The 14,197-nt window shown below is 41.0% G+C and overlaps 1 protein-coding gene across 6 annotated transcripts in view; it reads left to right on the top strand.

The window, feature by feature from the left end:
* LOC138757491 (kelch-like protein 5) overlaps positions 1–14,197 on the top strand; it is a 114,365-nt gene that overhangs the window by 54,755 nt on the left and 45,413 nt on the right. For all 6 annotated transcript variants that reach the window (XM_069924932.1, XM_069924930.1, XM_069924931.1 and 3 more), the window contains exon 6: positions 9,755–9,967. In XM_069924932.1, coding sequence (XP_069781033.1) covers positions 9,755–9,967 — 213 coding nt within the window. The remainder of the gene's footprint in view (positions 1–9,754; positions 9,968–14,197) is intronic.

Here is a 14,197-nt window from a genome sequence, read left to right as displayed (position 1 = left end):
ATGAGTTTTTCAAGCTTTGTTGGGACCAAGGTAAACTGCCTCAGGATCTTCGTGATGCCACCATCATCACCCTGTACAAAAACAAAGGCGAGAAATCAGACTGCTCAAACTACAGGGGAATCACGTTGCTCTCCATTGCAGGCAAAATCTTCGCTAGGATTCTACTAAATAGAATAATACCTAGTGTCGCCGAGAATATTCTCCCAGAATCACAGTGCGGCTTTCGCGCAAACAGAGAAACCACTGACATGGTCTTTGCCCTCAGACAGCTCCAAGAAAAGTGCAGAGAACAAAACAAAGGACTCTACATCACCTTTGTTGACCTCACCAAAGCCTTCGACACCGTGAGCAGGAAAGGGCTTTGGCAAATACTAGAGTGCATCGGATGTCCCCCAAAGTTCCTCAACATGATTATCCAACTGCACGAAAACCAACAAGGTCGGGTCAGATACAGCAATGAGCTCTCTGAACCCTTCTCCATTAACAATGGCGTGAAGCAAGGCTGTGTTCTGGCACCAACCCTCTTTTCAATCTTCTTCAGCATGATGCTGAACTAAGCAATGAAAGACCCCAACAATGAAGACGCTGTTTACATCCGGTACCGCACGGATGGCAGTCTCTTCAATCTGAGGCGCCTGCAAGCTCACACCAAGACACAAGAGAAACTTGTCCGTGAACTACTCTTTGCAGACGATGCCGCTTTAGTTGCCCATTCAGAGCCAGCTCTTCAGCGCTTGACGTCCTGCTTTGCGGAAACTGCCAAAATGTTTGGCCTGGAAGTCAGCCTGAAGAAAACTGAGGTCCTCCATCAGCCAGCTCCCCACCATGACTACCAGCCCCCCCACATCTCCATCGGGCACACAAAACTCCAAACGGTCAACCAGTTTACCTATCTCGGCTGCACTATTTCATCAGATGCAAGGATCGACAACAAGATAGACAACAGACTCGCCAAGGCAAATAGCGCCTTTGGAAGACTACACAAAAGAGTCTGGAAAAACAACCAACTGAAAAACCTCACAAAGATAAGCGTGTACAGAGCTGTTGTCATACCCACACTCCTGTTCGGCTCCGAATCATGGGTCCTCTACCGGCACCACCTACGGCTCCTAGAACGCTTCCACCAGCGTTGTCTCCGCTCCATCCTCAACATCCATTGGAGCGCTTACATCCCTAACGTCGAAGTACTCGAGATGGCAGAGGTCGACAGCATCGAGTCCACGCTGCTGAAGATCCAGCTGCGCTGGATGGGTCACGTCTCCAGAATGGAGGACCATCGCCTTCCCAAGATCGTGTTATATGGCGAGCTCTCCACTGGCCACCGTGACAGAGGTGCACCAAAGAAAAGGTACAAGGACTGCCTAAAGAAATCTCTTGGTGCCTGCCACATTGACCACCGCCAGTGGGCTGATAACGCCTCAAACCGTGCATCTTGGCGCCTCACAGTTTGGCGGGCAGCAACCTCCTTTGAAGAAGACCGCAGAGCCCACCTCACTGACAAAAGGCAAAGGAGGAAAAACCCAACACCCAACCCCAACCAACCAATTTTCCCCTGCAACCGCTGCAATCGTGTCTGCCTGTCCCGCATCAGACTTGTCAGCCACAAACGAGCCTGCAGCTGACGTGGACTTTTTACCCCCTCCATAAATCTTCGTCCGCGAAGCCAAGCCAAAGAGAATGTATAAAATAGTAGAAAAATACAAAATGTTTTTTTTTTAATTATTTTTTTTTTTGAGAGGTTTTTGGTCCTTAAATTCTTTTTGATGCAGATATTAATATAATTTAAAGAAGCTACTTGTATTAAAAAGCTTTAAATCTTTAACACAGATATAAATAGAGGCAGACATTGAGCAGTAAGTTGTCGGCATGCCTTTCATGGAAATTTGTACCTTTTTGTGAAGGGGGTATTGAGCAAACAAATTTAATTTGTATTTGTTGCAGAAGAATCTATGGTCTGGGCATAATAGAGTCTAGCTTTTCACTTCCAGGAGTTAATTTATATCCTACATTACTTTCATAAAATTGTCACCGTTCAATTAGCTCCCATTTTATCCATGCATAATTGGATGTCATGTAATTTGTCCAGAATTCAGAAAATTAATGATATAATGTTATTAGTGTAAGAATAGTCTTTAGCAAAGTTTATTCAGGGACAGACCCATGCAAAATTGTCATATAGAAATATAGTTTTAGAAAACCATTTCCACAACTAATTACCCTTGTAGGATGGGTATATGTTGGATCTTTATATATATCTTCCTTAATGTTAGTAAATTCCCAATGATGGTATGAAATTATGATACCTAGCAATCTTGCTATTAAAGAATCAGCTGTTGTTATGGAAACTGCTTGGCTTTAGCTATTCAGATGCATTTAAACTGAATTAATCTCCCAATAAGTAATTTGATATTACTATGTTGTACAATAGTATATACAATCAAATTTTAAAATTGTATTCTTATTCATGATTTTCTGGAATATTTACTCTTTACAAAATTTCAGTAATTAATGATAAATTTAAAGTAATTGAAACATCTCTCAATAAGAATCTTCTAAATTCTGGGAGAAAATAGAAAATTTTGGAAACAATCAGTGCATCAGACAGTATCCAGGAAGAATGATATGTTTAGGTCAATAGCCTTTCACCTATGTTGAGATTCTGCTCTGGCAATTGTGGAATGGCTCCATTCATTGGAGGCTTGATTGTTTGATGTGCTGAGCTCTTGGTTTATTTTGTTTGGGTCAGGATAGCTCTGGATCAAGTCCTAATCCAATTAAATTCTAAATTCCAAAATAACCCAACATTTCATAATTGGCCTCCCTTTATTGAAGAATCCAACAGAAATACCTGGCATTCCATTTGAAACACAGCTCCAAAATATCGGCTAAATGCTAAGATTATTTTATGTACAGCAAATGGTTGTTACTAAGTTTCATTCTGTAAATTGTAAATTTCCAATCATATTTCTTCTTTGGCTTGGCTTCGCGGACGAAGATTTATGGAGCATTGAAATAAACAGCACAATATTGTTTTGTGGCAACATTCTCCATTTTGTGAGTCTGTTATGGTTGAAAAACCGCAGAGACTTCTCGGCTGTAGACACATGTATCACAGTGTTGCAGCTAGTAGAACTACTCCCTCCTAGTGCTAGAGACCCAGCTTCATTCCTGACTCGGGTGCTGCCAATGTGAAGTTTTCATGTTCCTCTTGTGACTATGCAGAATTCCTCCAGGTACTCCGATTTCCTCCCATGTCCCAAAGACGAGTAGGTTGGTAGGTTAATTGGCCACTGCAAATTACCCCCGGTCTGTAGGTAAATGGAAGAAACTAGTGAGAATTGATGAGAAAGTGGGGAGAATTAAAAGAAAATTAATTAGTTGAAATGGGTGGTTGATGGTTCGAGTGGACTCAATGGGCCAAAGCTCTGGTTTTTGTGCTGTCTTTTTCTCTGACACTCTGAATTTGTAAACCTTTATTCAAGTGCAAGGAAGATTAGGTGGAAGAATCTCCCCAAAATCAAATATGTTGAGTATTATACTTTCTGGATTCAATGATAATAAACAACCGGTAATTGCAACCCATCAGATGTGACGAAGATTATTTCGGGGTAGATGAGGCACCAGTAATCGGGGTGGCCAACCTTTTAATTTTTAATTTAGACATACAGCACGGTAACAGGCCATTTCAACCCACGAGTCTGTGCTGCCCAATTAGTCTTTCTCTTTTCACTTTGGCTTGGCTTCGCGGACAAAGATTTATGGAGGGGTATGTCCACGTCTGCTGCAGGCTCACTTGTGACTGACAAGTCCGATGCGGGACAGGCAGGCACGGTTGCAGCGGTTGCAAGGGAAAATTGGTTGGTTGGGGTTGGGTTTTGGGTTTTTCCTCCTTTGTCTTTTGTCAGTGAGGTGGGCTCTGCGGTCTTCTTCAAAGGAGGTTGCTGCCCGCCGAACTGTGAGGCGCCAAGATGCACGGTTGGAGGTGATATCAGCCCACTGGCGGTGGTCAATGTGATTTCTTTAAGCAGTCCTTGCACCTCTTCTTTGGTGCACCTCTGTCTCGGTGGCCAGTGGAGAGCTCGCCATAGAACACGATCTTGGGAAGGCGATGGTCCTCCATTCTGGAGACGTGATCCACCCAGCGCAGTTGGGTCTTCAGCAGCATGGATTCGATGCTTGCAGACTCTGCCAGCTCGAATACTTCAATGTTGGTGATGAAGTCACTCCAATGAATGTTGAGGATGGAGCGGAGACAGCGCTGATGGAAGCGTTCTAGGAGGTGTAGGTGATGCTGGTAGAGGACCCATGATTTGGAGCCGAACAGGAGCATGGGTATGACAACGGCTCTGTTTACGCTGATCTTTGTGTGTTTCTTCCGGTGGTTGCTTTTCCAGACTCTTTTGTGTAGTCTTCCAAAGGTGCTATTTGCCTTGGTGAGTCTGTTGTCAGTCTCTTTGTCGATCCTTGCATCAGATGAAATGGTGCAGCCGAGGTAGGTAAACTGGCTGACCGTTTTGAGTTCAGTGTGCCCGATGGAGATGTGGGAGGGCTGGTGGTCATGGTGGGGAGCTGGCTGATGGAGGACCTCAGTTTTCTTCAGGCTGACTTCCAGGCCAAACATTTTGGCAGTTTCCACAAAACAGGACGTCATGCGCTGGAGAGCTGGCTCTGAATGGGCAACTAAAGTGGCATCGTCTGCAAAATTAGTCTACACCCCTGGTATTAACCTACACCCCTGATATGCTTTTTGAAGAAATACATGTATAAAATTAAATCATTACCTTGTAGAAATCACCTATGTCAAATGGCTACCTGTAGTGTATGTTATGCATCTGCTGTTTTACTAAAAACTGGTCTTTGTTTACACAATGTTATCTTGCAACTTCAGGATTATTGCTTGTAAGTCTCAATGCATTCAACAGAAGTCAGTTGAAGCAAAAAATATTCAGTGGGTCGAGCAGCATCAGTGGGGAAAGAAGGATATTGCTGGCATTTTATTTTGGGTTGAAACCCTTCATCAAAACATTGAAGGATTTCAAACAGGAGCCACAGTACATTTAAGTAAAAGCCTTGTTTTCTTTTCATCCCACGTAACATAAATATTTTTAATATAGTCAGTAGGAGAGAAGTACGAAAGAAACCAAAACTTAACTACTTCACAAGGAAGGGGGCCAGCAAGCATTAAACAGTCTGGGGATGGGGGTGATGGGACCCATAGCCAAAAAAAGGCTGAGAATGGCTGCTGTATGAGGTTATCTTTTGCCTCCAATCACATCAACTACAGTCTCTTATGTCTCCAGAAATAGTTTGAAGCCTAGGTCTTGCATATATCAATAGTTTGCATACATGATTACTGCTATCTATTCCCAAACAAGTCCAGCTTCATAACTATATTTGTGTCTTGTTTCTGAGTGTTCCTGTCTGTATTTACTATGAAATTGTAAAGATAATTCCAAAAACTTGTTATTAAAGAGATAAGTAATTGGTATTTGTCCCTGATGTCCAAAACACTGATGCTGAAATATAAGATTGACTTCCTTTTGTTATCTACAAAAGATGGATAATAACACTTTTTATTTATGTCAAATTCAATTTGCCAGATGAATTCTCCATCTACCACTGGTTGTCTTCGTGTTCACAGTTACATTAGAAGCCTTTGTCTATCTGATTTCAGATTTATTGTCAGAGTACATACATTCTTTGGCTTGGCTTCGCGGACGAAGATTTATGGAGGGGGTAAAAAAGTCCACGTCAGCTGCAGGCTCGTTTGTGGCTGACCAGTCCGATGCGGGACAGGCAGACACGATTGCAGCGGTTGCAAGGGAAAATTGGTTGGTTGGGGTTGGGTGTTGGGTTTTTCCTCCTTTGCCTTTTGTCAGTGAGGTGGGCTCTGCGGTCTTCTTCAAAGGAGGCTGCTGCCCGCCAAACTGTGAGGCGCCAAGATGCACGGTTTGAGGCGTTATCAGCCCACTGGCGGTGGTCAATGTGGCAGGCACCAAGAGATTTCTTTAGGCAGTCCTTGTACCTTTTCTTTGGTGCACCTCTGTCACGGTGGCCAGTGGAGAGCTCGCCATATAATACGATCTTGGGAAGGCGATGGTCCTCCATTCTGGAGACGTGACCCATCCAGCGCAGCTGGATCTTCAGCAGCGTGGACTCGATGCTGTCGACCTCTGCCATCTCGAGTACCTCGACGTTAGGGGTGTGAGCGCTCCAATGGATGTTGAGGATGGAGCGGAGACAACGCTGGTGGAAGCATTCTAGGAGCCGTAGGTGGTGCCGGTAGAGGACCCATGATTCGGAGCCGAACAGGAGTGTGGGTATGACAACGGCTCTGTATACGCTTATCTTTGTGAGGTTTTTCAGTTGGTTGTTTTTCCAGACTCTTTTGTGTAGTCTTCCAAAGGCGCTATTTGCCTTGGCGAGTCTGTTGTCTATCTCATTGTCGATCCTTGCATCTGATGAAATGGTGCAGCCGAGATAGGTAAACTGGTTGACCGTTTTGAGTTTTGTGTGCCCGATGGAGATGACATCACATACAACCCTGAGATTTTTTTGTGGGCAAGGCAGAATTACCACTTATTGGTAGTGCAAAATAAAACCCTACGCTGTGTATAAATGTAAACAAATAAAGAACTGTAAACAAATAACAAATGTGAACAAGCTGTAAAACAAAGAATTAAAAAAATCAATAAAGTGCACAAATAAGAGACCTTAAATGAATCCCTGATTGAGTTTGATGTTGAGGAGTCTGATGGTTGAGGGGTAGCAGCTGTTCCTGAACCTGGTGGTGCAAGTCTTGTGGCACCTACTCCTCTTTCCTGATGGCAGCAGTGAGAACAGAGTGAGTTCTGGGTGGTGTGGATCCTTGATAATTGTTGCTGCTTTCCAACGGCAGCATTCCATGTAGATGATCTCAATAGTGGGTGTGATATCCTGGGCTGTGTCCACTACCTGTTGGAGGGCTTTTCGCTCAGAGTATTGGTGTCCCTATATCAGACCGTGATGCAGCCGGTCAGCACACTTTCCACCACACAACTGTAGAACTTTGTCAGGGTTTATGGCATCATACCAAACCTCCTCAGTCTCCTGAGGAAGTAGAGGTGCTGATGTGCTTTATTCTTCATGCCATTAGTGTGTTTGTCCAGGAAAGATCCTCCAAAGTAGTGACTCCCAAGAACTTAAATTTGCTCACCCTCTCCACTCTAAGGTGGCCAGATGTCTGGTTTTAGTCCAGACAGTCCAGCTTTTGAGCACTCTGTCCTCTGTCTGGCGCCACCTCAAGCCGGACATTAATTTTTCCTCCATTTGGGGATGTAGGGGTAGAAAGGGGAAGGGAGGGGGTTAAATGCGGCATCCCTGGTCCATAAGCCATGCATAACCATGTTTCTTGTGCGCGTGTGTGAGTGCTGGCTGGCACATGGGTGATGGATTGGAGTACCGGGACCAGCCATCGGATGTGCAGTGGGTTAGTTTACAGGGCTGGTTGGTGCGTGCATAGTGGGCCTGCAGAAGGGGGAAAGTTTAATGCAGGCACGTAATTCTGGACTGATTAACAACACTTCAGCTGCCCTGTTGATGTCAAGTAGAGTAGTAGTGGGCTTTGAAGGAGGGTGAGTGAGGCTCCATATTCATTTCTTTCAGTTCTTTATTTATATTGTATGAATGCATGAATTGTATGTAATATGAAGAATGATAAATCATTGAATAGGAAAAAGAGCTCTAGGAAAAAATCACTGAATTATGTTGAAATAGCTAGGTTTTTGCTAGATTTATCATCTGTAAATACAGAGAACTGATGTAGATGTTGTGATCATCTCTTTGCATTTGTTGTTTTTGCAATATGGTTTAAATTTTATTGTATGTGTATGGTAACCCATGACCATGTCCTCAGGGTTGGCACCAAGGGGGGGCGGGTTATTTGCAGGCATTGCCTTCCCAAATTGGTCATTGTGCCCCCTTACCCGCAGCACTAGCATCAGCATGCAGTATAAGCACGCCGTATTTGTGTGTTCCGAGGGAGTGCACAGAGGTTCATTGCAGGTAAGGCATGCGCACCCACCCCCCTGCTGAGAGAGTTTTTGAATGCCAGTTTGTGCACCTCCCACCCCCATGGCACTCTAGGGCTCCCCTATTAGACTTGTTCTGTTGCCGACTCTGCATGTCCTCCTATTTGGAAATGGCCACTTTCTCCATCTCTGATTTCCCCCCAATGATCACTGGATCATATATCTCTGGCTTTCCCTTCCTGAAGTCAACAATCAGCTCCTTCATTTTGGTGCATGAGTGCAAGGTTGTCGGTGCACCATTCAGCCAAGTTTTCAATCTCCCTCCTATACGCTGACTCATCACCTTTATTTATATAGCCCACTACCTTGGTATGTCGGCACATCTGTAGATACTGTTGTTGTACTGAACCACACAGTCATAGGTGAAAAGTGAGAAGAGCAGGGGGCTAAGAACGTAGCCCTGTAGTTCTCCAGTACTGATGGAGATTGTGGAGGGGATGATCTTACCAATCCTCACTGATTATGATCATGATCTAATTACACAGTAGGGTGTTGAGCCCCAGGACTTGAAGTTTGCTGATCAGTTTTGAGGGAATGATGGTGTTAAATGCTGAACTGCAGTCGATAAAGAGCATCCTGATTAATGCATTGGTTTAGCCATTTTCTATTGCCATTAATCCTCTCATCTTAAACAATATATAAGGGGCCGGTTAATAGACGAGATTTTCAATTGCAAGCTCCCATTTCTTGCTTGCATGATGGATGATCTGCAATTGCCAATGTAATGTGGGACAAAAGAACTGAGCTAAAAAGAGAGCACACATGTCTTGAGGCAGTTTTCAAGTGGATTGTAAGTAGGTGAAGTGAACACCTGACTTCAGTATGTAAGTAAATATGCAAATCACTGCCTTCCATTTGTTTGAACAAAAGATAAAAGATCACCTTCAGTGTATTTGTTAGCAGCATACAACAAGAATTGTATTCTATACAATAAAATATGTACCGTCCTTTAAAACGGATATCCTTTAGTGAACGCACAGTATGTATGTGATAACTATGCTCAATAACGGTGTATTTTTTCTTAACCTCTTCTGAAAGTAATATTTATGAAGATTAAAAAAAGGTTTTTGGCAGATTGTAATATTCATATCAGGATGTTTTTAATTAAAGCTAAAAGTGCAAAGAGTATTGAAAGACATTTTTTTAGATGTGTACTTTCCATGTGTCGGAGTGACACGTAATTGTTGAGGGATCATTTCTATATATTCTCAGCATTCAGCAATAGTTAGTGAAGAACATTGAAAGCTAGAGGTGAGGTAACATTGAAGACAATGCCATTTAATTTAAAAGGCAGAGTACAATGCATTCTTCATGTTGGATTTCCAACATCTGGTGTTTTTTTTGATTTTCACATAACAGATGGGGTTTATAATGACTGAACTATTTCAGTAAATCACAAGTCAGCTAATTGTGTGTTCCAGTAATGAATAAACCATGAATGAGTTTGGTCACTTTTCTGATTTCACCATGTTATAAATAATCCATCTACATCAGTTCTCTGTATTTACAGATGATAAAGCAAGACTATTGGATCTGATTGCTTGTATGCAAAAATTTGAAGCAGTAATTTTTGTGGTTTTTACTTTTTGTGAGAAAATTGTGAATTACATGTGTGTTTTCAATCCCAATGTAATTTACATTTAACCTGCAGGAAAATAACGGGTTAATTTTTTTGTTTGTTTTAGGAGCACTTCATGGACGTGATAAGGAATCAGGAGTTTTTATTACTGCCTGCAAATGAAATAGTTAAACTGTTGGCTAGTGATGATATGAATATACCAAGTGAAGAAACTATATTGAATGCATTGCTTAGCTGGGTACGGCATGATGCAGACAACAGACAAAAAGAACTTAGCAAATTGTTGGCATACATCAGACTTCCTCTCCTCTGCCCTCAGGTATATTACATTCTTGCTTCAATTACTGTTTAGTTGATTTATTTGAGTCATTAAATGGGCACGATCTTCATCAACAGTATTTGACAAACTGTTCATTCCGAAACAAAATAAAAATAAAAATTCATCAGCATTTTCATCAACAATACTAGCAAGTGCTGCATTTTAATTTGACTTGTGTAATTAAATCTGAAGGGTGACATTTCATCATAATCAAAAGACGTAAGAATGATATCACCTCTCATTTTTGTTCCAAATATTATGCAAGATTCAAAATAATTTCAAATGATGTCCACTGAAGTGGGCATCCATGATTGCTGAAAAGTAAAATGCAAATGAATTAAAAGAGCTAATGAAAAGGTATGTAAATCAAATAGATTGATTCGTTAAATTTGATGGTGATTGAACCCACTTTTTTACCTGCATACTTTTTAATGTGGTACCATCAGTTTAGAGCTCCAATAAAAACAGTGATGTGTAATTGAAAATTAGCTTAAGATGGAATTGACAATTTTCCCCATATTTCTTTGTCTTTGCATCTATTCAAAGTTTGAACTGGCAGGTTTTTCATTTTCTTGAGCTTTTATTCTGACCTAAAGCTCTCCCATATAATGTCAACTGTAATCCAACACATGAATGCATGAACTTTTGGACTGAAAAGGAACTGTTCTTAATCACTTATAGAACAATGAGGTTTTGTTAATGTACCCCCACCGCTACACTGTTGCCTCAAAACCACAACCACCAACAATGAAGTGGTGAAATTTGTCTTCACTGGTATATCAGGTACAACCTGTGTGTGCTTGCAGTGCTTTGCCTGTAGAGATCAAGGTCAAGATCATTCTGAACTTTCTAGCCTCGGTACATTCCAGGCTATTGCCGATGATGTGTCGCATCTTGCAGTTTATTATTTCCTACATTAAGCAGTCGCTCAAATTCCATACTTATAATAGAAGGCAATTCACCTTCTTTCCACAGGAGAAAGCACTAATATTTTCCTGCATTGCTGACTTCTCCAAAATCCAGTCATTACGAGACCAACCTATGGTCTTGGAGACCTCTCTGGAACCCTTGTGTCCGTATTGTCAGGGTGTAGTCCAGATGTGGTCCCCTTGCATACAGAGCTGGTCTCTTGCTGGCACTGTCTGTTCTGCACTAGACTATTCAGATCAAATGGGGCCAATTGGAGCATTATTATCCATCCAATACCCCCCCCCCCCCCACTATCCTCATTCATAATTACAGCATCCATTCATCAGAAGCAAAACTCACCAGTAGTTTGATGTGTATTTCTTGTATTGCAAGAGCTGCCTCCGGAGATTGCATCTGCCATGCTAAATGCCAGAAGCTGAGAGCACTTCCAACACCATGCTGAAACTGAATGCATTACACATCCTAAAATCAAACCCCTGAACTTCATAGTTGAAGATCTTTCACAGACAGTGTTTGGGTACCTGCCATGCTCCTTCTAAAACCATTAACAAATAGTGATGCATGGTGTGTGTTAGTGGTTCAATCATGTGATATTTAAACTTCTTTCCTGTTTCATTAAAATTTCAGTCATCCTGTTACCCTTTTTGGGATGCATTAGTTTGTTATATTACCTGATCTGAGAGTATTTGATGCAGACATTTGTGTGTGAAACAGAAGGCATCCCCGTCACAAACATAGCATATTTAAAGGAATAAATTAAACCCTGATTTTATTTTATACAATTATAACCTGTTTCACTCTGAGATGTTATAGATCATTCATTATTTAAAAAGGATGACAAATTGATCATTTAGTTATTGCTAATCTGCAGATTGACAATTTGATAGGTAATTAAAGTTTTGAATGTATCCCTTGTGTCAATTAGTTGCATTTATTTCAAAATTAATCTTGGAAGTTTTCCTAAATGTGACACTAATCAACAGCATAACACACAGAAGCAGCAGCTTTTAGTTTAGTATACTGCATATTTTAGCAAATTGATGATTATTACACTTTGGTTAGACATGTGAAATAGATTAATGAAGTCCATCCTAACTTGTACTATTTTGTATGTGTTTGTGAGGAATGAATATTTGAGCACATCCAATGATGCATCTTAGAATGACTTATAATCACAACATAAAATCTGTAGTGCAGAAACTTGTCAGGTGACCTGAGTGATCTAGGCTGATGTTAATTGATTGCCCTATCTAGTGCTCCTTTATTCCCTTCACCATGTGTATTATATTGTGGAAATGATTTGCACCATGTTTTAAAATAAGCCTAAATTCTACCTTAATAAAAACAATTTTATTCTAAATAACAAAATTCCTTTTTAGAAAAAATATGCATTTCAAAGTTGAATGTTCCTGTAGTTTTGTAACTAGTCCATTTTATTGTTGCAAAGTAAATGTTAAGATGTCTTCATGAATCCCAAATGGAGCATTCAAGGTAGTGGTGGTAGTTTTCATTAAGCTTTTTTATTAATGCAGTGAGATATCATTAATTAAATGTGCGTCATTCTCAGCATTGCTGACCGTTATCACTGCTGCATCCCATTCTGAAAAAAATAATTTTATTTTACTTTTATCTAGAAAATAGGATTAAATCGTGCAACTTATCAATGGGCCAACAAATATGTGCTCTTGGAAACTTCCTTTTGCTGATTTAAAAATGCACTATATTAATTGTATTCTTGCTTACCTTCTCTAAAATTGAAAAGTCTACTTTCTAGCTTTACTAGCTCTTTATTGTTTGGGTAAGAGTTGCTGGTTTATTTGTTTATTTTCTTGGTCTTCCACCTTGCCACCTTTCTTATAATGCATCAATCTTTAGTATATTGCTCCCTTTTATTTTCCCTTTTCCTTTCATCATATCTGAGTTAAACTTGTATTTAGAAAAGTGACTTTGTTCCCTTGTGTTCTACCTTAAGTGCAGATCTGGAAAGTATTCCAAACTCTTGTACTTCATTAATTACACAGTGTTGTGAAAAGAAGCATAATATTTTAATGTGATGCCAGAGGCCTTTTTTTGATTTTGCTTTAGCATATACATATATATATGTGTGTGTGTATATATATATATATATATGTGTACTTTTTAGAATGTAAAAGCCAAAATTGAACATATCTGAATTGAACATATCTGAATCGCGTCTTTGCACTGTCTAGCATTTGCATCCTGAGGTCCATGCTTAATGCCATGCATCTGTACCTGTTTGCTCTTGACCATTCTCTCCAGCAACGTCAGCTGACTCAATCTACACAGTTCCACTTTATTCTTTGCATTCAGTACATCAACAGGCAACATTTTTCCTTCCTTTTAGGTGTCAAGGATTGCAAACTCCAATAGCTCTTGAATTCCAATACCCCTCAGGTTCTTTCTCCCTCTTCGCTTTTCACCAACCACATCAACCCCCTGCTGATTTTTAACGTTCTTCGTGATCTCCTCCCTTTCCATAGATCAAACAGTCAGTCTTCAACAAAGACCTCTGTTTCAGCCTTACCAATTCAATGAATTGATTGACATAATATTGAACTCCTCTTTCACCTCTGCATGTATCTTTGGCAGGAATCTTGAGTCCAGACTGAACCATTTCTCCTGTTTCTGAATTTGTGATCCCTCTGGACTCATAACCTTGGCTTCTTTTTTTTGTTCTCATTATATTCGCTGCTAACTGCTGATGTGACATTGACTTCCTTGACTCTTCTCCATTCTAACATGAGCCCCTCAGAGCTTGCAATGTACCACTTTACTAAGAACCAGTCCTAATATCATCATCAAGCCCTCCAGTGCTGTTGTGGACTGATGAGTTGACCTCTATCTCGCAGGCCAAACGTCAGCTCTCTTGCACCTCCTTCTTGGGAGATCTTTGCTCCACAGTTTGTAGTTTCCCATCCCTATACATCCTGCTTCTATTACCTGTCAAGATCCACAAGCAAGATAGACCTGGCAGATCCATGGTTTAAGCCATCTTTTGTCCCACCACATATTTCTTCCTACGGTAAATCAATTCCTTTTCCTTTCATTTCCCTACTTGCATCTATAACAGCTCTGATGTCCTCCTTCATTTTGAGAGTTTCCAATTACTAACTCACAGTGGCTGATCTTTACCATGGATGTGCAAACCTTTTACACCTCCAACCTACCCTAGGATGGACCACAGACAGTCTGCTTCTTCTTTGAACAGAGAACCAACCAGTTCCACCTACCTGGCTGAACTCATTCTCACATCAACCAACTTTGCCTTCAGCTCCACTC

The sequence above is a fragment of the Narcine bancroftii genome, chromosome 3 (assembly GCF_036971445.1).
Source record: "Narcine bancroftii isolate sNarBan1 chromosome 3, sNarBan1.hap1, whole genome shotgun sequence".
NCBI lineage: Eukaryota > Metazoa > Chordata > Chondrichthyes > Torpediniformes > Narcinidae > Narcine > Narcine bancroftii.
The sequence above is the reverse complement of the archived record's forward strand: the minus strand, read 5'-3'. Positions and strand labels throughout refer to the sequence as shown.